Here is a 26,893-nt window from a genome sequence, read left to right as displayed (position 1 = left end):
GTGGCCAATAAAGGTATGAAGCAGTTCTCAGGGTCACTGACCACTGGAGAAATCCACGCTGAAATTTCCTCTTACCCCAGAGAGAATGGCCCTCATCTGAAATCAAAGAATTAGAAATAGTGGCCATGCTGTGGACAAAAAAGAAATCCACCTTGTTGGAAAAAGAGTGTGAGTATAAAGAAAATATAGATTTATGTCACAAGTCCTCTTGAAGCCTCTGTTGCCTCGCACTTATAAATGCAGATTTCTATAACATTCTTCAAAAGTACCCTCCACACTACACCAGGTTAGAGAATGAAATAACCGCCAGGCTCTGAGCAGCTGTGTACATCACTAAAACAGACTGAGGCTACATTACAGTTAACTCAATTTCTATGTATAATTCCTTCCAAAAGTGAAGTAAAATTAAGTAATGAACACCTTCACTTGATTCTTAAGGGTAAATCTGTCAGCGGAAAGGATCTTTTGTTTATTAAGCACAAAATATCAGACTGAACATTTGATAACAGTATTAAGTAAAACTGAAATTAAAAAATAATAAAAGTAATTCCAAAATTAATTGAGCAAATGTTATATGCTAAAATCTACATAGTGCTATATTATAGTGCTACATATAATAAATATGAAATATGCATATTATATATATGCTTATCACCATCTTTTTATGAATGCAAATCTTTCAATAGACCCTGATAGCTTTAAGAACTTGCCCCTGGGATTAGGACATGAATTTAAACCCCAGTTCTACCATTTACATGGTGGGGACACTTTTTTTGTCATCAGTTGGAATGTATATTTAATATGGGTCATAATTCTTATAACAGAAAACCAATAATATGCCAAATCTATGCCAATTCAATTTGAATCATCAATATAAAAAATTCAGAGTCCTTTAGATGCAATTCCTTTTTTCTTACTGCGACACCCTTTGCTATATTGTGTGTGTTATATGTCTTCAAGAAGTCAGGTGACATTTGAAAATTGTTGTAATTAGCCTTGCCTTTGGTTACCTATCTATAAGCTATGAAGGTGGTGTTAGTGGCAGACATAATTCTTCCTGTAACTGGATACTGTGGGGAATCAGTAAAGATGTGTACATTTAAAAGGGTAAGGCTGAGGTTATAGCTCATACTGGAGCGAGTCCTTAGCTTGAGCAATGCCCATCACACAACACTGACAAACCTTTGAATAGTGAAGGAATATAGCAAATACTCTGTAAAAATACACCCGTCTTATCACACGTGGAAAAAAGTCAGGGATTCTAAATGTTAAGGAATTGATCCAAGAACCTGCTATAATGCGTGGTAAACTGTCCTGACTCACAAGATGTTTGATTCTGTGTGAAAATGGCTAAAGTAATGTGAAGGTTACAGAGACACATAAAAGACAGATGTCGTGACTGTGATTGTGAGATGTCAACTTGGCCATGTTAGGAAATGCCCAAGGGATTAGTCAAGGCCACTTCTGGGTGTGTTTGGGTGGGTGACTGAGCTGTGACCATGGGTACTGTGTATGGACCTGGGCCCATTCCTCTCTGACGCTGGCCTTGTGTGCTCATTCAAGACCTCCATGACCCAAGCAGTTTTGCCCCTCCTCGCCCTTCTGCAGTGATATTCCTGCCTGGAAGCACTGACCATGGACTGAACCCTGTGAGTCCCTGAGTTAGATTAAACCTCTGCTGCTTCAAATTGTAGGTGTCAGGAACTGTGGCCTCACAATTGGAGAGCAATATATACAATTGGAGAGATGACTAACACAGACGCTTAGAAGTTTGAAGAAGAAAAACAAATGGGTCATGAAGCAGAGAGACAGAGAGACAGGGACAGAAATGGAGAGACAGAGTGAGAGAGATACACACAGAGAGATTCATCTTGTGCATTATGAAACGAACTTTTTTCACTTTCTTTTATAATATAGATGGAAATGTCTACTTTGTTCATAGATTTCAACAGATGAAGTTTGCAGGAGGAAAATAAAGATGACAAGGAGAACTCACAAATGCTATGTTTTATGTTTGTCACCTAAAACTAAAAGATCTAGAACTTTGCATACAAGCAAGATGGTTTTTATTTGCAGCACTAAGCAAATGATGAGTGTATTGGAAAGAACTCAATCAGGTCTAGTATCTTAAAGTATTTGGTGAAGAAGAAAGTTGGAAAGTGAATTAAGGCACCTGATAAAAATGGGCCTTCTGAAACTAAGAAGGCAGACAGGGGAAAAATGTCTGTAAATCAAACTGATCCCTACTGTTGCTCTGAGAAATTTATTTTATATTTATTTTTTACTTTTGGATACCGGAGATTGAACTCACAACCTCACGTTTGCCAAGCAGGTGCTTGTGCTGCTGAGCAAAATCCCTGGCATGAGAAATTTCTAAAAGTTAAAAAAAAGTCTAAGTATTATTTTAAAAAGTGATCAGCCTCCTCTAAAATCTATTTATAATATGTGCTCAATTTTCTTTAAATGATTCTCGAAATGTGCAGGCGAAGATGGATATCATGCTTGTAACTTGGCATTGAAGTAGAATTCTTATAGGTCTGGCCCTTTAATTTTAGTTTTTCTAATTAATAATATAGTAAATACAAATAGATAATAGATGATATATATTACAGGTATATACAGAAATATGCATCTATAGATATGAATTTATGCAAATATGCAAGAAAATGTCCTGCTTATAAATTATCCAAGTTAAAAAATTTCCATGCATATATGTAGGGAAGTCTATAAAGTGTATATAATTGAATTCCATGTGCATTTTTTGTTCTTTAAATATATCTAGCATTGTTTTAAAAGAAATATGTAAATCAGTAAAGCAAACTATTCTTTAGGAAGTGTATTGTTTGTGTGTGGGGTTTGTTGTTGTTTTTGGTACCAGGGAATGAGCTCATGACCTCCTGGAGGAAATGTATTTTTAAAATATAACTTAGAAGATTAAATACCTAAAGGAGGATTTTTTCAGATTCCAAAACTGAGTCCTCTGGACTAATGTTATCTATAGCTGTGTTTGTGTTTTTCTATGTTATTTCACTGTGTAGGAAAGGGATATTGTCAAACATTATTAGCACACAAAACATTTATGTGTCCCCAGATGTAAATTCTCCTCCCCATGCCTCTTTGGCAGGCACCCATCCCATTGATAATAAGACAGGGTGCAATGCCTCGCTGGGAACTGTTTCTCATCCTGACATGAGGTCTCTGAGTTTGGCAGAAGCTATAGCCATGGTGATACCTAAGAGTTGTCATTAAGTAATCATTTGTAAAAGAAAAGGACCACAGGCTGGTTCAGAGATTAGAGAAGTTACCACTCGTGTGGACCCACACTTTCCAGTCTGCCAGCTTCCTTTGAAAGGGTCTTGCTCTGCTACCGGGTCAACACAGGCTGGCAGGAAAGAAGGTTTTCAGTATAAAAGAGGTAGCATTAACTGATCGTGTTTGAAAACTCTTTTTAAGAATCACCATTAATGCCATGCATTTCTAGTCACCATTACCTAACGAATGCAGTGGCCAGTGCTCTGTGCACACTAACCTCATCTGCAAAGCCTTTGGGGACTTAAAATTATTTAGCTTCCAAAGTGTGCAAGAAATTTAGCATAACACTCAGGTAACCAGAACAGAACTGTGTGCTGTGTCAGTAAACCATGGTGGCTTTCTCTACCAGGAGGCTGAAAAACAGTGTCTACTCTCTGGCCCCCCCCAGCTGGAGAGAAAGCAGGTGAGCTACTCGAAACTCATCTGCTGTGAATGCTGGCTGGGATTGCAGACCAAATTCCAGAAGCCATTTATAATTGATGTTTGATTTCTGGTTTCTCTCACATACGTGACTGATTTCTGTTCGTCTTGTTCCCTGACTATGAAATCTAGGGGAAGTGTGAACATGTTGTGACAGTGATACTTTTATCTAGTAGCAGCTGCATGTGGGGCCAAACTACTATGATTTCAAGGGTAATGCATAGGTTTTAAGAATGATATAGTGAACACATTCACTTAGTCTGCTGTCTAGTCTGTCTAACCTGTGCACATACCTGGCTCTATAACAGACTCTGGGTGAGCACCACGCACAGGTTATGAACAATACCTCGGGTTCCCAGGGCATTGCCAAACATGAGCAATGTTCTTTAAAAATTTGCTGATCCTCAGGCTCACAATGTGAGTTCAACCCACTTGCAAATTACTGAAAAATATAAAATCTCCTTCTTGTGAGCCATTGCAAACTCTCTCTGGGAAAGAGATCTCAGGGTTGTGAGAAAGTTTCATGGCCAGGAAAGCCCAAATGGTCTCAGGAATAAGCAAAGAGAAATCATATCCTCTCTTGCCAACTTTATTTATAATTATTGTTGGGTAGGGAAAGATGCCCATAAGACATGCTGCCTCTTGCCACAGTTGGTTCACATCTGCCTTGGGCACAGTCAAGAAACAATTGAATTTTAACTTATCCTTTTGACATGGTTTCCTCTGAGCCTCCTTCTCTTCTCCAAAACAGCACTGGTTTAGAGCAGCCTGATAATTTTAACTTAATTTTTCTTGAAAACAAAAATATATACATAAAGGCAAAATATTTAATTACATTTATATAGTATTTATGAAGTTGCAGCATAAGCCAAGGCTCATCATTAGTTCCTATGTAGTTTATTAACATTTGAAACATTGCATGTAGCATTAGAAGTGTAAGATGATCATCTCTAAATCAAACTTAAGACAAGGATTCCTCTAGAATTTCTCATTCCAATGTGGATGAGCAAAATATGTTAATTATCACTCATTGACCATAAAATAAGAAGTTATCTAGAATTAAAGTGGCACTTGATAAACTGGGGCTCTCCCAGAGACATTGGAGTAGGTGGAAGTGATCATCAGTGTGGTTAGAGGACTAGTAATATGTCTTGTCATATTCTTTCTGTTCCACTTCTAGAGTAGATGTTAACTTTGAGTTTTCACTTCTCTAGTGATGTTTTTGCTTAAACATTTATGGCACTGCCTGAACTGTTTTTGCTTATAAATTGTTGTTTTATTTTGCACTTTGCATGTACCTAACATTGAATGTCATCCCACATACACACTGTCAGAACTAAATCTGTTTGATAGAGCTGTATTTACTCAACTCCAGCTGCCTTGGTTACTTTTCTCTCATTTCTGAGACAGAATATCAGATTCGTAAAATCAAGGAAAGATTTATTCAGCTCACAGTTTGTGGAGGTTCCAGTCCATAATCTGCTGGCTCTGACGCAGGGTGGCACATGGCACAGGGGCAACGGTTCATAGCAGCAAAGACAGGAAAAATAACAAGAGCAAAAGAGAGGAACAAGCCTCTTACCTTTATATTCTATGCAGGATACTTGCCCTGGGCAAATATGGCACTCACACTTCCAGTACCAGCACAAGACAATGAACCAATCACAAACTCTAGATTCAGTTGCCTCTGAAAAGCCTGCTCCCCGCCATGATCACAGGAAGCTCTGGGGGAACGGCCAGACACAAACCATAGCACCAACTTTCACAATAGCCCCTTCTATTTAGCCTCTGTACCCACTCTCATTTCTTGACAATAAAGTTTAGAATGCTTACTATATGTTAGATTGTCATTTGTCAATTAGTACCTGACACGTTTTATTAAAATACTCTTTTTCTGCTCAACCCTTATGTCATCCACCAGTGAAAGTTATCATTCAATCATTGTAGCTACAACTTCAGTACAGTTACTACCCATTAATCACTTTTAGATAAATTAATTTGTTAAAACTAGGTAGAAAGGCCACTGATTTCTAGTTCACTGTTTTCATTCTTGCTTAAAATATTAACCAATATAAAAGAATACTAAAGCAAAGTTTTTATCTTATTTTCATGTAAAGTTTTTAAATTAAAACTTGAAATTTAAAATTAAAATGTTTCATCTTGTCTTAGATGGAATATTTGTTGTACTTTGTAGATAAATAATGAGTACAGAGTTTGTAAAGCCCAAGTCTATGTAGCTACTTGATTATAGAGCCAGAATTCAATTCCACGTCTGGGTACCTCCCAAAAAGCAGCATTCAGTTTTAGATTACCCTGCCTGGATATGGCAAAAGAGCTAACTAAGGTAAAAAGAAACGAGCATTTTTCAGCGCATAATTGCGGCTTAATGAATTTTTCTTCTTCAAAGCCTAGGCAAGAGCTCTACTGTCTTCAGTTCTCAATTCTCAATAATTTGGGCAACCGTTTGGGCTGACTGGGCATTCAAAAGTGTTGAACTGTAGGTTCCACTTTGTCTCTTCAAGACGCAGCTAAAAGCAGCTTCTAAATACAGTAGATCGCAGCATGGGCGTTTGCTTTTTTAATAGAGGCTGCACATGGGAGTTTTAATCATCCGGCTTTCTTGAGATCTGTTTCTTTCTGCTCTGATTGACTGATACAGCCTGCTGGTGTCCGTGCAGGAGCTGGCTCAGAGCCGCTGCTGAGAACAGTTCTAAGGGCAGTAGTGTGTGTTATAAAACACTTGTACTGTGTTTTAGTGACCTTCACAGAAATATTATGGGGTATTTTGCTTCTAAGCTGAGGAAACTTCAAAAGACTCACGTCAGTTAATCTGCAACCTACAGGGTTTTCCTGCTTTCCTAGCTGGTGTCCTGACCTCTCCTAACTTAACTGTTTTTGTTTCTTTCGTTAAGTGATGTTTCATCTATGACACTTTGCTGGCTTAAAACTTCTGTACTGCAGTCATTAAACAGAGTTGCAGCTGTCAGCTGCTAGCAGTCACCTGTGCTCATACTGCTTAGGACCAGAGACAGAACATAGTCTCTAAACTTCATGCAGCCTCTGTCTGGCCGACTTCCTTCCTCCTCTTGGCAGCCCTCAGGGATTAGAGCTGTCTGGATGGACTTTGGGTGCCCTGGGCACTGTCCCTGGCCTCCTCTGGGCCTTTTCTCCTTCTTCAGCACCAAAACTCCAGGATCTTCCCTTCTCTTAATTATTGCCAAAGAGAAGACTGAATAATCCTGGAATGGGTTGTGTTGCATTAAGGAGTTAGGGGCTTGCTACAGTTACACATTTGTTGAGCCATAATTTTCTAATAATTTTAAGACGTACACAATTACTCAAAAATGTTAATAGGTATGATGTTATTCTCTTTAAAGTATATTTGAAAAAAATGTAACCAACTATTTAAACCTGTTACTTTTAGATTAACATCTTGTCAAAGGCTGTATTTTTTTTAAAAAGAGTGACATAAAAATGATTACTAAATAGATTTTCTGTAGATTTTGATAGGTAAATATATATATATATATATGTATATGTATATATATATATATGTATATATATATATGTTCTCAGTATATACCTGTAAGAGGTATAGATATGTATATACTTTGTGTATGTGTACATTTATAGAGAGAAGATATGTATATACATGCACGTATATGCACATACACATATACGTTGTATATAAGGAGTAATAGAAAAGACATATATCTACCTATGCATGGACATTCTCACATACACATGCACCCTTTGTGTATATTTACATATATATATATATATATGCAACTACTTTGCATGTATATATACAACTACTTTGTGTATATGTATCTACTTAATGTGCATGTATATACATTATACATGTGTCTATGTAGCATATATACACAGAAGGAGAGGCACGGTGAAAAGGAATGGGAAATAATTCCATATCACACCTCTTCTAATCATTCTCAGATGGTAGCTGTCACTTGTGTAGCACCTAAGAAGTCAGATAATAGTTTATATATATACATCATCCACAATTTCTAAAACTTTCAGGGGAGTACAATGAATACTGTTAAAATTTCTGTACTATCCAAAGAAATCAACAGATTCAACTTAATCTATATCAAAGCACTAATGATACTCTCCATTGAAGCAGAAATCCTAAAGGTATATAATTATGAAAGAATTCAAAACAGCCAGAGGGACCCTGAGGAAGCAGAGCAAAGCTGGAAGCACTACCTGACCTCAAGATCTGCTATAAAGCGATGGTAAACCAAACAGCACACTGCAAGCCCAAAACCGGACTGCAGACTGGTGGAGCACGCTGGGGAGCTGATACAAAACGCACACGTTCACGGCTGACTGACACTCTCCAAAGCTGCTGGGAACAGACAGTGTGGAAAGGGAGCCAGCTCACAACTGTTCCAACCCTTATTACCCAAGAGGCCTGCAACTGAAATATTAGAGCAGCACACAGGACAAATGCTTTAGGACAGTGTAACAGGCAGAGACTTTTTTAGATAGAATTTCAAATGCAAAGGCAACAAAAACACAAATAAATTGTTTGACATCAGATTTTAAAAGTTTCCAAAGAAAAGAAAGAAAGAAAGAAAATCATGCAGTGAGAAATCAACCTACAGGATGGAAAAAAAATTTGCAAATTGTATCTGATAGAGTTAACATGTCTAAGGAAGCCAAATACCTGTAGCCAGAAGCTTATAAGTAGACTTTCAAAAAATTGACAAAAACTTGAATAAACATCTCAGAACAATTCTCAGCATCAAATAAACATTTCTCTACATAGAAATGACTCACAAGTATTAGAAAAAATGCTCAGAGTTTTAATTTTCATTAGGGAAATGGGAAGTTATCTCATTCCAGTAGGAATGGGTTTTATGAAAAGACCGAAGGAATCAGCTGCTGGTGTGAATATAAAGACGAGGTGGGGGGCAGCCTGTGCAGTATGGGCGGAATGTGGATCAGCAGGGGCCCTGTGGAAAAGGATGGGGTGTCCTCAGAGAGCGAAACAGAGCCCTACCAGATCTCATCTGGTTTTTCCCCAGGAAATTACCAAGGGGAACTCACTTAGCTTAGATTTACTTAATTAGACTTAGTTAGACTTGCTTAGACTTAACTAGACTTATCTACTTAGAATTAATTACTTAGACTTGCTTAGACTTAGTTAGAATTACTTAGTTTAGACTTAGACTTACTTACTTTAGACTTCTTAGTTCTATTTACTTAGTTAACTTACTTAGAGATAGGCATACCTCCTAGTACTGGAGAGATTTTGAGGGACTGCTTGACCAGAGGTTGATAATTCTGTACACCAGTCCCCACAAGACCTCCAGGGGGAACTATGATGCACCCCTTAAAGTCATGTGTTATTATTTGAGTATGTAAATATGACTATTTTTCTGGAGACATTGTCCACTACCAATGGAGGGGTAAGAGTTGTAATTTTGTCTCGAGTTGCCCTTCTGCAATTTGAAAAACTAACTTACCAACTTTGAAAACCTTAAAGGACAATAGTAGTTTTAAAGATTCTCCCTCTCTGTCTGTCTCTCTTTGTCTGTCTGTCTGTCTGTCTGTCTGTCTCTCTCTCTCTCTCTCTCTCTCTGTCTCTCTCTCTCTCTCTCTCTGTCTCTCTCTCTGTCTCTCTCTCTCTCTCTCTCTCTCTCTCTCTCTCTCTCTCTCTCTCTCTCTCTCACTCTCTGCTGACTTTTAACAGAATAGTTCTGGCACTTGAAAACCTGAGCTTGTGGAAGCATGGGCATTAATATTCTATGATATATAGATGTTTGATAATGCTTATTCCCCCTTGGCTCTCAAGAGATTCTTGTCTTACTGACAGAGCTTTCAGTAGGGAGAGGAGGGAATCATAGGATTGCTGGGTCAGGAAAACTAATTTCAGCAAATGTAAGGAGTGCATCTTTCCCAGAGCTCATCTATCCTGCAAAAGCCAATATATTTCCCTTCAGATCAAATCAATCTTAATGTGAAGGTTCTGGGAAGGTTTCTCTGCTGCCAGCACTGAGTGAGAATCAGTACTGAAGCACCTAATGTTTTAGGGTAGCTTTCTTTGGAACACATGTGAATTTTCCTAACTTGCTATGGTCAAGGACACTAATGAGGATCCTGAGCAATCATTCTGTGCCAGATATGTTGATACCCTGGGCTGGATGCCTGCTATTCCAAATTAAATAATTGTTAACGCGAGCCTTTGACTGAGGTACCATCCTGGGGCCATCCCCGTGGTTCAGGGTTAGACACCTCTGGCTCCATATGCTAACTTGACATTTTGATTTTGTGATTGTAAAACTGCACATAGATCCTGCCTGCCACCCTGGAAGTTGACTCCTCGGCACCAGGCTCCCCCTTCATGTTGGGCATCTGCTTGCTTCATCTGTGGAGCCAGAGGGGAGCATCTTACCATTTCAAGAGGGCCTCCTTCGGAGGTGCCCTAGAATGTCTAGTGCAGACTGATTCCTGGCTCATTCATCATCGTATGTCTGGATCCTAGGAAACTCAAATGCAGGGGTCCACATTACAGGATCTGTGCATGAGTTTGAGGATAAAAGTGACCTTTAGGCTCAGGCACAGAGCTTATTCCTTGAGTTCTGTTACCCTTTCTCCTAACGCTTGACCTGATGAATGCTTACTATATAATGAACTACTCACTCATTGTAAGCATCCTAATTTGCATAATTTATATCTGTTTTCCTTGGGATGATTAGCCATAATAATCTAAAATAAAAGCACAATACTATGTCACAGTGCCTGTAACCTACAAGGTTATAGGTATTTCAGTGAGTTTCTTAAAATCCTGTTGCTTGTTATCTGAGTTTCCTGAACACATACTGGAAGTCATCTGGACTCATTTTTTGATGAAAGCTTTCGATGCTTTGAGTCATGTGGCTGGAGGAATTCCTCAAGGACTGGTATGTCATCTATCATGACAGCAGGAAATAAATTATGTTCTTGATAACTTTCAAAACCACTTCAAAGTTTAACTGACCAGACTATTTTTCAATATAATTGGATTTCATTTTTGTTTGGCCTTTAAAATTTATTGTTTTGTTAGAAAAGCCCATTTTAAAACCACCAGTCAATTCTTAGTTATATTTCCATCATATTTCTACCTAACCACCTCAGAAGCAACAGTGAGGACCGCTGGGTTAAACCGAGTCTGTGCGGGTAGGAAGCTGACTTAGTGGTTGACGCCAGGGGCTAATCATGAGCGCATCTCTTCGGTGTTCCTCCAAGCTCATCTAAACCTTCAGGATGTCTGTTGGACTTCATGGAGTCCCTTTGGATCACTGGCAACTGACTGGTCTGTTTTAATGCATCTGATAAGCAGATCTCATCGTGTTTCAAGTAATACACTTACAAGTGTGTTTGACTGAAAAATACATTTTGTTTAATGACCATGAATAATTAATTAGAAATTTCTGCCTGAAGATCTGTCATCTTAATAATAACTGGAGTGGGTGACATTGTGTGTTTTATAGAGACTTCAACTCACAGAATTCTTAAAATAGGAACACATTTTTTTGCCCATGTTAGGTTGCACAGGGAGAAAACTGAGACCTAAACTATAAGTTTTCCTTTTTCCCTTTTTAAGGTGGGGGATTGAAATAAGAGCTTGCTACCTTGTAGGCAGGAAGTACCACTGAACTACACCTTCAGCCCCCACAAGATAATTTTCAACTACTAAATAGATATACAATTCCAGACTGCTTTCTTCCAGGGTGATGAACCATGCTGATTTTTAAATGATGGCTATTGTGACTATTTTAGGCTTTACTGAAAACTGTGCTCTCCCCACATGATTCTTAAACATGCTGTGTTATAATTTAGCTGTCATTTCCACCGGTATTATTGCATGCAGATAGACTCTAGTTCTTTTTCAGATTATATAGATCTTCACCTTATTATATGTAGGCTTGAAATCGCATCACTTACCATACTGCCACAATTGGAGCCATGGCTTTTTTTTTGTACGTTATGCTCTTGAAATAATGCTAGCTCATGCTGGAACATATTTCACATCTCCATGTTTCCTCCTTCAGAATTTAATATAGTGGTATAATAATAAAACAATAATAAATCTTCGCATTGCATGGTATGGGCTTTGTTTTCTAGTTGATTTTTGCAATTTGATTACTCTGAATTAGACCAGCGGCAGCTTTTCTCTGGGAATAAGTGAAGCCCTTGACTGCTGTTTTCTTCTTCACAGTGTAAAAGGTCCTTCTAAATAGTAGACCAAACAGATCTCAATTGACATTTATCATTTTCCCTGAAAAGACCTTTGCAGCATGTTAGGGAGTCCAATTGGCTGTCAGTTATTTATGTGAACATTTTCTGTACAGAAATAAAATCTTAGTTGATGTGAGTTGAAGACCCTACAGATCTTTGAAAACAGCCTCTCGGAAATATTCCAGGAAAACAGGACCACTGAGGGTCCTGCTCCTTAAGGACCTGCGCCTTGGTGCATGGTAGGAGAATTGAATGCCAGGGAGGAAAAAGCAAGTTGTCTACAGACACAGCGGCAGGGACAGAGCCACAAGAAGGCAGACCCACTCATTTCTTATGTGTTGTGCTTTCTTGTGTTCCCACTGTTGTGACAGTTTCCACAGTGACACGTTATCTACCCTTTGTTCTGTTGAGGAATTTGGTAAATGAAACTCTACTCCTTTACTTATGCAGTATTTCATATTTTTTGTTTAATTTGACCATTGATGTCTTAAACAAGCTCCTTAATTTCCAGCTAAGTCATGAACCCTGCTGTAACAGACAGACACAGGCCTCCTGGCTTTCATAAACCTCTGCCCTGTGACTTGGTCCAAAATGTAGAAAAGGGCAAAGGTGACTCCAAGTCTCTGCACTTAGGCCACATTACAGAAGACTGTTTTAGGATCGACTGCCTCTAGAAACTTACCCTAATGGTAGGGAGATGGGAGCAGACACACTTGGAAGATCCACGTGTGAAAGCGGTAAGGCGGGTCCAGGAGCTGCACTGGCCCCTAGACAACAGTCAGAAAAATGTTAGACATTTGCTCTGTAACCACAAATGCCTTGGTCAGCTTTCTCAGACTCCAAGGCACAAAACCCGACACTTGGACCTTAAAGGAGGGGACGTTTGCTTTGGCTCCTGATCTCGGTGTAGTCAAGCCTGGTTATCTGGCTGTAAGGTAGAAGCAGCATGGTGGCACAGTGTAGTGGAAGAAAAACACAGAAGCTGTGACACCGAGGAAACAGAAGAAAACACCCTCCCAGGTCATGTCTCATCTGACCTACCTCCATCAATGGACCTCCTCACAGTATACTTAGTTGTGAACACCTCAGTGGGTTAACCCACCAGTGGGTACAGCATCCTTTGACTGCATACCATGAGAGGTCAGAAGCACACTTTAAATCTAATTGATAGCAACAGGGAAGTGAATTCTACCCAGAGCGCAGGGTACCTGGGAAGAGGACTCTCCCCATCAAGCCTTCACTAAGAGTGCAGCTCCAGCTACAGCTTGATTGTAGCTTCATATAGTCCTAAGCAAAGCACCCAGCTGAGCCTGAACTCGACTCACAGAAATGTAAGCGAACATATATGTATCATAGCAAGGGGCTGTTTGCAGGAATTTTTTTATGTAAGAAGAGCTATTTAACATACTTATCGTAGTACAGACTGTCCTGGGGTTTCAGGCATGGGCCACCACACCCAGCTTAGTTATTGCATTCTTAGGAGCACTTTTCTCTGCCAGGTTGTAGCAGGACCTATAGCACAATCCAGTACCAATCCTCTTGTCTGATTGAGTACTCTAAATTTGCTGACACAGAGAGGATTAGTAACTTCTGATGACCCTGTAGCAGGGCAGCAGGGTTGTCATTGTATTAGGGAGTCAATAACCCTTAAGTTCCCATCTCACTGGAGGCCACTCTGCATAGCACTGAGGTCAGACTTTGCTCATCCTGAAAACTCTTGATTAAAGATGATTGGCATAGGAAAATGTATGTCAATAATTATCCTTATGGTGTGATTTAAATTGAGGAATGTCCTGCACACTTCACTTAAGCTATATTAACCTTAATTATAAACTTGATGGGATTGAGAGACTCCTGGAGAGGTGGTTGGCTCATTAATCCCCTAATGCTGATGGCTGAATGTGCTGCTAGTAGATGTGACCCAGTTGGAGAGGCTCACTTGAAGCATGCCTTTGGATATAAAATCACTGGCCCTCTTCACCTGCCCTGCTTCCCAGCCACCGTGAGTTGAGTAGCTTTCCTTTGCCAAGTTCTGCAGCCATGGAGCAGCCAACCATGGACTGAATCCTCTGAAACCATAAGCAAGATGAACTATTTCCTTTTTAAATTCTGGATGTCAGGTGTTTAGTCCCAGCAAAAGGGAAAACTAATATCTATAGCACCAGGATCTTCAATCCCCCAAATCTTAGAAAATTAAAACATTATTTTATTGATAACTACTGTTTTATTGGTACATGTTTGCAATATGTGAAGTTTCCATTTTTCTTAAGGAGGAGACATATCTGTAGGTAGAGATAGAAACAGAGACAGATACAAGTAGACATATAGATATGTAATTACATCACATCTTGTATTATTTTAAAATAAAAAAAATTATCTGACAAAGAAAACAACATTTTACTTTTTCCAAGAGCACTCACAGATTTTGCATTCTATGTCAAATTTCTTCTGAACTGCTATGTATGGGTTATATTCTGTTAGTTGTTTTTTTTTTTATTATTTATTTTGATACTGGGGATCGAACTCACGACCTTGTGCTTGGCAGTTGCATGTGCTACTGAGCTAAATCCCTGGCTCTATTAGATTATTTTTAATGACCATCTATTGTTTTGTAAATATGTGACTATAATATTTCATATTTATCTGACAAGAGGAAAATATCAAAAATTGTTTTATTCCTTATTATAAGTTGAGTCTGAAACAAAAGTAATTGGGAAGAGAGGGTTGTAACTCAGAAGTAGATTTTCATTGTGTGCCATGGCTTCTGGCTTGGTTTTCTGGTTAAGGTATGTACTACGCCGGGACCTCTGAGGAGAAGCACTGTGTTAGTCTAGCTCAAGCCTGCCGTCCCTTGCTCACGGTGGAGGAGCATGGTAAAGAAATGCAGGGGTCAGAGATAAACATGCCTGTTGGAGACCAGGGTGAGTTTCCATTGCTTGCAGAATCCATAGGGCAAGATTGAGATGCACAGTTAAGAACACTGACCCCAGGTCTTCTCAGCTGACACCTGATCATTACAGGGCAGGAGAGGGAATGACCTTGGACGGTGGTCTTTCTGTCACCCTGAATACAGGGGCCACACGGCCCAGGGCACTAAGCACCCATGACCTGCCAGCAGCTGTCTTCTCAGTACCTTAACTCATGCCGCACTCCCTCTGTCTTTCCCCATTAGTGCCTGCCACTGTCTAAATCCGGCCAGAAGTAGAAATGCACTCAGTGGACATGGTGATAATTGATCACACTCTGAACAGAAAGATTTAGGAGGACGACTGTCATGTAGGGTCAAATGCTGGCAGCAGTTAAGTGTTATACATATCGATGTATTTGAGGAAATGAATAGTATACAACAACTAAAAGGAACTACAACTGCATAAAAAATAGACACAAGCTTTATACCCAGTTGTTACATCATGGAAGTCAGATGCAAAATAGATTCCTTGTTGGTCTGCTTTTGTGTGGATGTTATTTGTTGCATGTCTGCATGTGTGTGAAGTTTGAAATACGCTGTGCTAGAGTATGATGTGGAAGGTTATATCCTATGGTGGAAAAACCAAAGGAAAGCGAAAAAGTAGTGCTGTATGAGGTCAGATCAAAATTGGATTGAGGGGAGCAGGGAGGGCACAGATGTTACCAGAGAGGCTACAGGACAGGATTCTGGCGAGGTTTTCCCTCTGCGTGTGGAGGACAGCTATGCAGGTCTCCATCTGCTAACAATGTGTGAAGCCAGGAGTTTTTTCTGAGCTTTTATCCTGCAGTGAATCATTTTACAATTTATCTAAAGGATGTCTTCCTCTTTGCTTTCACTCTACCTGCATCAGTGGCCCTGGGGTTTCTTTTAACCTATATTTCTGCCTGTCTTTGTCCTGAGAAATATAATTTTCCAAAAAGTTATTGGAAAACACCAACATTGATATTTTGAATGAGTGGGTTCCATGCTTTTTCTACCTTGCTCTATGGATGACAGCTAACATTTCTGTGATCTCTTAGTGGGAGTCAGACAATGTTGGGCATGTTCTTTCTGCATGATCATAGTAATAATCCTATCAGTGCACAGCATTACTATTCTTGGGCAAAAGCTGTGGAAACTGAGGCTGAGCAGTGACATTAAGTGAAGCATCTAAAGGTCTCAGTTACCGAGAACCAAAGACTGCCTGGATCCAGATCTCCTGCCTCAACCAGCGTAGCACACTGTGTTCTGTTAATCAGATATTTGATTAACGGATAGTCAATTAGCAATTGTTTACCAATGAACAGCATGATCCAGTTTTGTATAAAATCTCACATGCACTTACTGCTATGAATTTACTTGAAGAACACTCTAAAATGCATCTTCATGACTGGGAAAACTACCACTGCTACTTTGCAAATGGACTAAAATCTTTGTAAATCATTTCTTCTCAACCTAATGAACCATATATTACATAATCTATGGTGATGTTCTCTGAGATTAGCTTTCCTGAAAGCACCAAATCTTCATAGTTTAAAAATGCATTCATGCTTGAGCTGTTTTCAGACCTGTTGCAAGCTGCCTAACCAGTGTGCAGCCTCCCAGCTTTCCTGGGAAAAGCTCCTCTCAGTCGGTCTCCTGGGAACAATAAATGAGAAAAACCTGACTGTAAATTTAATACATTTCCCTCCATAGTTGCAAGGCAACTACAGATAATTCAAGAGAGATGTCTCCAGAAAGTTAAATATCTGCATGTTTTCTTTTATATGAGAAAGCTGAATATCAATCCATATGAGAACGAGGAAGAGAGAGATGGGAAAACAGAGTGGACTCTTGGAGATGGAGAAGTCAGATTGGAGGGAGCGGGGAGAGAGGGCAGAAGGACTGAAAATGTTGAGCTAAGCTGGTGCATATTCCAGTTCCTCAAATCAAATTTTGTATCACAAACCAGCATCAATTTAAGCAAAAGAGAGGTGAATCTCTGTTTCACACTTAATCAACTGTTACTATGTCAAACACTGGAGAAGTTGTACTTTTTGTGTGTATACTAAATTTTCTGTCTCTCCTTTTTATAATCAACCTGTTTACACATGGGCTCGTTAATATCTTGGTTAGTATACCAACTTAAATAAAAGGTAATGCTCATAATCTTACAGGTACATAGACCTGATACTGAGTTATTACACAAACAGGATTCCAGGTCCTGCCTGATTCTCCTGTGCTGTTTTGAAATGTACAGTATTTTTGTGTCTGGTAAAATGAAAAATTCATCATTCACCATTTAAAACTGATAAAATAACTGGGTGGTGAATTAGAATGCTAGTTAATAAAGTAAAATTATAAACATGTTTACTCAGAGGGAAATAAACATGCATACTATCTAAGGTCGTTTATTGTAAAAAAAAAATGCAGGGTTTTTATAATGGAAGGGCAGCTGTTTCTCTGGGAATGTTTAGTATTCATTTTGCTTAAAGTCAGAAAAATAATTGCAAAAAAACCCCAAGGATCTATTTGCAGTTCATGAAAATATGAAAAGTATATATAGTTTTAGAAAATTTCTTTTCTTCTGTTAATTTGTGAAGCAGTCACTAGATCTTTGAGATTTTTTTTTTTCTTCACCCAATTAAATACTCTTTGGTGCTGCTATGTAGGACTCAACTGATAATTTTACTTAATTGCGTAATTACTTATGTCTGGGTCTCATCTTCTTCAGGTTAGCTTTTCCTGGTAACACACAACTAAGGCTCTTCTCCTGTCTTGCCTTCTTTCTTCCATTCAGGTATTTCTTTCTGCAAATGTTTTTGTGGTGGATCTTAACGCATTTCACTCTATGTGGGTTAGGTTTTCAAGCTACCTAACAAGCAAAAGAGCAAACAGATCTACCTTCATGAAGTGCATATTCTACGAGGAAGAGACTGTCAGTAAGCCCATAATAATTAATAATTTTTTTTTCGTGCTCTAATGCCAGACAGCAGTGATCAAGTAGTAATAAAATCTAGGTTAGGGTAGAGAGAGAACCAGAGAGAGTCCTTGCAGGCCTGGGGGAAAGGGGTTGGATGATCTCACCTAAGAGGTTGGGGGTCACTCAGGTACCTCAGTTGCTGTTTTGAGAACAGACGAGAGAACAGCAAGGTGAAATTAAAGAGATGAGTCAGACTAATGCAATTATCCAGTCAAGATTTGAGGCCTGCATTAGTCACTTTCTGGGTGGAGGGCTAAAGTACCCCACATTTGCACTTTAAAGGAGAAGAGGTTTACTTAGGTCATGGTTTCCACAAGGTTCAATACAGGGTCCCCTGGATCCAAGGCCAAAATGGCATGGGGGAGTACAGCTGTCCATCCCATGGCAACCTGGAAACAGAGGAAGGGGAGGAGGTAGGGACAGGAAGAGACCTTTCCAGTTCTCTTCCCCAGTGAACCGACCCCTAGCAACCACGTCTTCCAGGGGAGCACTCAGTGGTGCCTCCCTATTCCAGTGACAGGTCAAGGCTCCATGAAACTCTGGAGAAACATTTTACACCCATAATAGCCTTCTTTTTCTGGTCCCCGAAAGGTTCATGTTCATCTCATTATGCAAAATGCATTTAATCTGATTGTTAGAGTCACCATGCTTTCAACATTTCCAGACCGCTGAAAAGTTCAAATCTAAAATCTCCTCCAAGACACAATGCAAACTTTTACCAATGAGCCTTTATGAAAATCAAAAAGAAAGTTAAGCACTTCCAACACAGAATGGCACAGGGAAGACAGTCCATTTCAAGAAGGAATAGGGGTATAGAAAAAAATTGTACTCAGCCAGACCAAAGCCCAGCAAGACAAACATTAAATCCCCTTAGCTACAAGTCTGACATCTAGGGTGCAAGGTGGTGAGATGTGAGTTCCACAAGTCTTGGGCTGCCCTTCCATCATGGCCTTGTTTATCATCCCTGTGAGCTCTCTCTTGGGCTGCTTCCTCTCACTGCCTGAGATTTTCCTCAGGGGACAGTCCACATCCCTAGTATCTTCCACTGTTTGGGGTCTCCAAAATACCTTCAGCTTCACTCTCATGACTTCACATATAGTCCTATCAGAGTGATGTTCCCTGGCCTCCTGGACCTTTCTTTGAATTCTAGGTGGAATCATCATGACCTTTCTTTCTAAATGCCTGTAAAACCAGCAACAAGGAGATGATACCAAGGTATGTTATCAATCTAAGCATTAGCCGATATCCCTTGGATCATGGTTACAGATGCTGAGTTACTTACATGGCTTAGCATAGTGAAATAATCCCAGGGAATCTAGGTGGTCCTCCTGGAGCAGGGTACCAGGAGCTCTCTTCTCAAATAAAATTTACATTTTTACAAATATGAGCCTGTGTCAGGGTCTTGCTGATACCTGGAAAACCTTCAAAATCTCTGTACTATTATCCTAATGCAGTACTTGGCTGCTTTTTAATTGTAATCTGTTTAGTAACCACAGTCTCCTTTCCCCCAGCTATACAGGCATCTTCTTTTAGGATCAAGCTTCATATCCCTCAGCCCTGCTTTTTGCTATAGATTCTTACTATAAATATGACTGATAGAAGTGACCAGTTATTACGCTACAACCAGAACATGGGGCTCTCTTTAAATTTCCTCTGCCACTTAAATAGTCTGTGTCCACTAAATGAAGCATCACATAGATTTGTAGGACATGGAAAGACCTAAGCAAATTCTTTCCCAGGATGAAACGTGCATAGCCTCTAGTCGAATTATTTTTGTGCCCAACTGAAACCTCCTGAGTCTGGCCTTTACTCTTCCCACTCCGTCAGCACTCTGGTCTTCTAAAATCCAGGCAGAATTATCCATCAAGCTTAGTATCTCTAGCCTGCTTATGTAAACTTTTCTAAACTCCTCCTGAGAACAAATTCCAAAGGTACCTCATGGTCAAATAGTCACTGTAATGACCCCGCTTCTCTGGTACCAATCCCAGTTCTCTGGTACCAGTCCATTTTACACCTATAGACAATAGGAGAAAAGGTTTTTAGGCTTACAATTTCCAATGAGTTCAGTCTAAAATCAGCTGAATCTAAGGCAAAAGTGGCCAAGGAGAAGGGATGCTGGAGAAGAGCTGTCAAACCATAGCAGCAAAAAAGCGGAGAGCAAAGGGAAAATGTGGCAACAAGAATAAACCCTTCCAGCTGCTGAGCCTCTTCCAACCCAGAGCCTGCTCCTAAGAGCACGTTTGGCTACACTGCTGTAATCTGGGCACCTTTCAGAGGTCCCACCTGTGGCTATAGGAGACTTCAAGGGAGGAGGGCATTTTAGAGCTGAACCATAACAAGACTGCAGTAGTAGTAACAAAAGTGGTAGAAGTGATTCTAAACATCACTTTGTGGGCTTTTCTGATAATTTGAATGTTAGATGGATAAGAAAGAAATGAAATAGAGATTACTGAAAACGTCTTGCTGAACAGTTGGAAGGACAGTATTGTTATCCATCAGAAAAAAGAAGGCTGTCAGAAGCACCTGCTCTGAGAAGATGAGGAATTCCACTTTGGACCGCAGACTTTGAGACACGTGTTAAGCATTCAAATGAAGAAGTGGAAAGGACAGTGGGACCCCATAAATCCATAGCTATCGATTATGTTTTCAACATATAGGTGGGTGTCTAAAGCCAGGAGTGGAAGAGATTTCAAGGGAGTACAGAAATTCAAAAGAACAGACTGATCCTTGAACAAACCAAAGTAAGATGTGTAAGGTGTGTGTTTGTGATCCCAGCTGCTGAGGAAATTGAGGCAGGAGGATCGCAAGTTCAAGGCCAACCCAGGAAACTTACCAAGACCTGTCTCTAAAGAAAACAAAAATCTAAGAAAAGTTCAGAGGACTAGGTTGGCAGTAGTGAGCACTTTCCTAACACGTGCAAAGCTCTGGCCTCAATCTCCATTCATCCCCCACGGAAAAAAGAAAGTTGAGAATGGGTAAGTACTTAATTAGGAGAAAATTCAAATACACGTGATGTACTGAACATCCAGGAAAAATGTGCATGAATAAGACAGAGAAACTCAAGTGCTTATAGGTAAGGTGAGATGACTGAGGGCAGGTTGCGCGTTGTATTTATCAAAGTGTGTCCCCTGTGACCTTGGAGAGGGAAATCTCTGGAAAGGTAGAGTCAAAAGACTTCAACATCTAAACTTAACTCACACATCTGGTGAAAAACCTTCCATGTCTCTTTCATGTCCTCATTTCATTGTTGTTGTTGCTAACACTGTGATGGTGGTTGTTGTTATGAGCCAGCTACACCTCCTGTCTTTGGTATGTCTACAGATGTGCCTTTTTGTCTTTTCTAATATAGTGGTGAAGATCAGCAAGTAAGATGTCAAAAAGGTGATATTTTTAGTATCACTATTACCTTTCTACAACATCTGGGTATCCCTTAATATCTCTGCCTTCTTTCTGTCTGTTAGTATGTACCTTGAAGGGCTGTATTTTAGTTACGTTTTACTCATTACTAAGACAAAATACCTGATGCCCAAAGTTGGGAAAGGGAAGGTTTATTTCTTTACAGTTTTTGGAGGTTTCAGTCCATACTCAGTTGGCTCCAAGGCAGAGTGGCATGGCAGGGCCGCAGTTCATGGTGGCTGCAAACAGCAAGGTGGAAATGACAAGAGAGAGAGACTCGCCTTCGTCATGCTATTACATTGTATGCTGGCTCCACTCCTATGTTGACACCATCAATCCAAGTGCTAGAGAGTGAGCCAATTACAAAAGCACAATGCAAGCGCATGAGGCCTGGGGGCCACCAACATAAACCATGACAGGCTGTGAGGCTAAAATGCACTTAATGGTACATTCAGCTTATAGCAAGTGTAAAGTGCTACCTCTCATTACCATGCAGCACCCCCCATGCCCCCCTCCCCCCGTGTGTCTCCTAGTGCTACAGCTATCAATAACATATTCCTGGAAGCCTCATAGCTTTTCCATTCATTGAAAGAAAGACTGGCAGCACCCTTCTGCCTCTAGGCTTGGGAGTCACTGGTATTGTGAATCACACAATTAAACATATTCTATTTGAATAGTGGAGGTCACCAAAGCTCTTGAAATAACCTAGCCTTGAGGATGACCATCCTGAAGAGGGACATCTTAAACATATTTTCTGATGCTTCTTCACCTTAAGAGCACTTGGTTTCTCAAACCCGTAAACCCTGGATCTCCCTGGTTCCCACTTCTTTTACCTGGAGCTGTGTTTGTGTCCCTAGAAGGCTCCCACAACAGCAGCCATCTCTTAAGGCAGACAGTTAGCTAAAAATTTCTTAGTCTTTGAAATCTAGACTGAGCCATTAGGTAGGGCACAGGGTGTCATGTAGTCTGATGAGCTGTGATAAGTAAACCACTCCTGTTGGCATGCAGTCCCAAGTCCTAGGGGCACGTATTCCCTGAAGGAAGCAACTCCAGCACTATGGAGCCTAAATTTAGGAAAGCAGTATCTGTTCTGCTAATTTAGCATAAGAGTTAAATTGGTTTCATTTTGTTGTACACATGTTCTTTTAATTTTAGAATCTTTGTATTTGAAGTACAAATTGTAAGTAGTTAGATAAAATAACATATGGTTAGCCTTTATGTGTGTACATAGTGTAGTAAATACACTTTATAGCTAATAATACTTTATTGGTCCTTATTGAGCAAATTATATACATATCAATGCCAGTATCAATGAACTCCAGTTTCAGATTCTGGAAAATCACTTCTTAGCCCATCTCCTGGGGTAGCTCACAGGTTCCATTATTTATCTTCTCATATCTGGCAGCAGAAATACATGAGGCACTGTGGCACACACCTGTAACCTCAACACACAGGAAGCTGAAACAGGAGGATCCTGTGAGAATAGCTTGGTCTACAGTACCAGTTCAAGCTTGGACTAGACTACCTAACAAGACCCTGTCTCAACAAAACAGCAGCAACAGAAAAATACAAAACTACATTTTTATGTTGCTTTGCTAGAGACTGTAACCAAAATCTGTGCTTCTGTAGCTACACAATTAATATGCATTCCTTTATTTTCAGAATGACATGAATTACATAGCATCCAGTGGACTTCTATTCAAAGATGGCAAAAAGCGAATTGATTACATCCTGGTTTATAGAAAGACGAACATACAGTATGACAAGAGGAACACATTTGAGAAGAACCTCAGAGCGGAAGGCCTGATGCTGGAGAAGGAGGTGGGTGCTTCACTGATTTTAGTGCGTGGTGTAACACTCTGGAGCACAAGCGGTCACTCAGGCTTCCGTACTGAAAGTGCATTTTACAGCACGTGGTGCTATAAATTATATGGTGATTTTCTCCAGTTCCAATATGAATGGTGGTTCCATTTAAATAGAAGTGTTTTCACTCTACATCTGTTTGTGTTCAGTGTAAATACTCTCCAAGGTCATTTCTACAATTTTAAAAACTGAGTAAGCAATGATCATCCCTTTGTAAAGTAAGTAAAACAAATCCAATGAAAAGAAAACTATGAGAAAAGAAATACAAACTGCTAATATGCGCGTTTTATTTCTGCAAATATCATTACTGTTCCCCTCAACCTTTCTTTTTTCATGCTTATAAAAATTCCCTTAAAGGATTTATTTTCTTTTTAGCAAAAGTCACTGGGAAAGAAAACTAGAAAAGATACGAAATTATATCCTTATAGTTCTATAATCCAAAACTTACCAGGATTGTTATCTCAGTTCAACTTTCTGTGACTTTAAAACACACACTTATTTATATTAGAGAAAGGATTTTTAAAAATACCTTTATGTGAAGGATTACAACAGGAGAGTAAGAATATGTACCTCCCATTTCCCAGTCCATACTCTTCTTTGGTGGCCTTGTCAACACAGTATTTTTTTTTCCTAATAGGAGCTTTTCAATAGATTTCCTATATATAAGCAAATACATGCATATATATATATATATATATATATATATATATATATATATAGTGAAAAATCAATTATATTTATGACATTTATACTTTTCTGCTACTCAGTTGTATTGTAAGCTGTGTACGATGACTGTATTACCTACCTGCTAACATTCAGAGTCAACTGACTTTTATTTTTGGCTTGGTGTGTGATATTGTATCTTGGGGATTTAGTTTGCCATCCTCTTCAGAGAAAGAGATATAAATTAAATACTAGAGAGATGCTTAAATTATCCTCTCTGGGGTTTAATTAACTCTATTTTTAAAAATGGAAGTCATGATGTTTAAAAAAAGCCTGATTATTTCCTTGATTAGATACCTAGATAATTTTATAAGAGGTAAACACCGTGTTAACACTGTGTTAATAGTTAGAGGACTACAGAACTTTCCTCCCAATTTTTTATTTCAAAAATATCATAGAACATTTTCCCCAAGGAACACATGTTAGAAAGTACTCATCTGTAGCCTGCTTAGAGAAGTTTATTAAAAACTCTTTTATTGGGGGTGGGAATTTAGCTCAGCAGCATGAGCGCCTGCCTTGCAAGCAGGCAGTCGTGAGTTCGATCCCTGGTACCGATAAAAAGGAAAAAGACAAAAAAAGAAAAAAAAAAACTTTTATTAGGTATAAAATGGCAGACACACTGTGACTTCCCTCTGTGGGGAAGGAATTACACACAGGTTGCCCAGTATTGCCGAGGGACATGGGAGACTCTGGCTTCTGTTTCCTACTGGCTCCTTTGCTGGTGTCTTTGCTGTGCCTGCTCTGGGAAGCAGGGTCCCTGTCACTGAGCACTGATGAAGCCAAGAAATCTTTACTGGAAAAACACCTCATGAGTTAAGGCTGGTGCTCTGCACAGCGGTGCCCATTTCTCTGCTGTTGTTCCCTGACAGAGAGGCTTTTCATTCCAGCCCACTTCACCTTTGCTTACTCAGGATGCATTCCCACAGTGCCGGGAAGTGCCCAGGAAGCTGGGTAGCAGGTGCGTTCAAATACAGCTGCTCACCAGCCCTGCAAACTGCGCCATTGTGTGGAACATAATTTCTAAACCGACTTGATTTCCTTTTTCCTCTTTCATGTCTCCTGGTTAAGGTAGATGACTTCATTTCCGAGTGGTAAAATGGTTAAGGGTACCACCTTTCCCCAGGTTCCACATGGAATGTTGGCTTTGAAAGTGAACTGATGCACTTTTGTATCTTCTCTTTCAAGAAGTCTTATAGAGACTCTATAAGAAACTGCACCTGTGCTTGCAAAGTAAGAAAGACAGATCCCTTCCATCTCACACTTGGTTACCCAAGAAACTATGTCAGAGATTTTGCACAATGAAGACCAAAGCATTTAAAATGACTTTGCATCTCTGCATGGTGGTAAAATATTTGAACTACAGTCATCTTGATAATTTCAAGCTCTGATCAGTGACCTAGAGGAGAACTGAGAGGGGTTAGCAGGGCTTGTAACATGAGCCATAGTCTGATCTGGATAACAAAAGATGCTCTGAAGGAAAGGAGGCGGTCCCATTTAAAAAGTAAGCTTTGAGATGAGATTTGAGAGTGGATAGCACTGAGAAGCAAGTGACTGAAGGGGCCGGTGGGTTTTCAAGACTGGCTGAACTCAGAACCACGCGTTGACCTTCTGAACTGCCGATGCCATACCCGCCAGCATGGACCAAGCGAATGTCAGGGTGGGCATGGTGGAAAGAACGATGGTGAAGTTGTTTTCTAACACCAGAAAAGAAGGGTAGAGCATGAGGTTGGAAAGAGTAGCTGGAGTTAACTCACCTGTATCACCCTTAAGATTTTTGATTATCTTACTAGGACAAATGCAAACTATTGGATAATTTTAATCATGATAATGTTGTGTGGTTTCCAAAAAGATAATTCAGATTGCTAGAAAAGAGCATGGACTTCAAAGGCTTGGCTGGATGTATACAGTCATGGGTGCTATTAGAGATAGACATCAAAGGGCAGATTCTGATAGACATAGAATATCTGAATACACTTTGTGGTGTTTTGGGTATTGTAAAAAATGGATCTCATGGATGTTTTGGCTTTGGGTCTCAAGCAATTCAGTTTTCATTTAAGGAGCATTAATGTAGCATGTATTCCATGCCTTATTCTGGGAACAAATAGAAACCAAAAGAAAAATGGACCATATCCTCATAGGAGGAACATTATCAACAATTAACAAATTATCAACAAATAAAAAGGACAAAGTACATGGTGAGGGGTGAAACCCTACATATAGAATAAGATGATGTCACACACAGCGTGGGCTATGACAGTGTGTGTGAGCAGAAGAAAGGGAACCAAGTGGACAGGAGTCCAGTGTGGGAGGACGAGGAGGAGAAACGCTACCTGCAGAAACTACTGCTGACCATTCAAGAGGTGATTTGTGCAAATGGGGCAGGGGTCACAGGAATGAGAAGCTCCTACTGGGTGCCCATGAGAAATGCAAACAGAAATACTTGGAGTTTGTGTCCAGAAGTGTGGAGTCGGACCTGAGGATGCTTTAGTCTTTAGGACATGAGTACTAACAGAAACGGTGCCTTTGCATAAACTCCCCAGACAGAGTACAGAGAAAGCTCAAGCAGGATCTGACCCTTGAGGGCTGGAAAGGAGACAGAAGTCAGCAGGAGTTGGGCAGGGAGAGAGCAAGAGATGAGGAGCCCACAGCAGGGTTGCGCTTGGCTAAAATCCTGCTGAGGAGACCAGTGAGAGGCCCGTTCTTTAGAGACAAGAAACTCTTGGTCAGCAGTAAGATGGGTCCAGAGGCCGGACCTCAGACTGCAGTGAAGGAGAAGTGAAGCAGCTGGAGAGAGACAGAGGCAAAGCCTGGCCTGCTCCTCTGAGCAGCCAGAGAGGAGCGCAGAGCTCTGGGGAGAGCTCACTTTTTTGCTCCTTCATTCACCTTTTAATGTATTTGATTCTATTTTCCATAGAAGGATCAAATGATGACAGTGAGCTCTAGGAGAAGAGAGGGAAAGAACACGAGGGAATAAAGGAGAGGAGCTGGGGAGAGAGGAGAGAAGGGGGAGATGAGGAAGAGGAGAT

At 40.0% G+C, this 26,893-nt stretch overlaps 1 protein-coding gene across 3 annotated transcripts in view; it reads left to right on the top strand.

The window, feature by feature from the left end:
* Positions 1-26,893, top strand: part of Ano3 (anoctamin 3) — a 352,737-nt gene that overhangs the window by 211,997 nt on the left and 113,847 nt on the right. For all 3 annotated transcript variants that reach the window (XM_013147269.3, XM_003464998.5, XM_013147270.3), the window contains one exon: positions 22,944-23,102. In XM_013147269.3, the coding sequence (XP_013002723.2) occupies positions 22,944-23,102 (159 nt within the window). The remainder of the gene's footprint in view (positions 1-22,943; positions 23,103-26,893) is intronic.

Source organism: Cavia porcellus, unplaced genomic scaffold (assembly GCF_034190915.1).
Source record: "Cavia porcellus strain 051 isolate PalLab524CR breed Dunkin Hartley unplaced genomic scaffold, mCavPor4.1 scaffold_9, whole genome shotgun sequence".
NCBI classification, from domain to species: domain Eukaryota; kingdom Metazoa; phylum Chordata; class Mammalia; order Rodentia; family Caviidae; genus Cavia; species Cavia porcellus.
The sequence above is the reverse complement of the archived record's forward strand: the minus strand, read 5'-3'. Positions and strand labels throughout refer to the sequence as shown.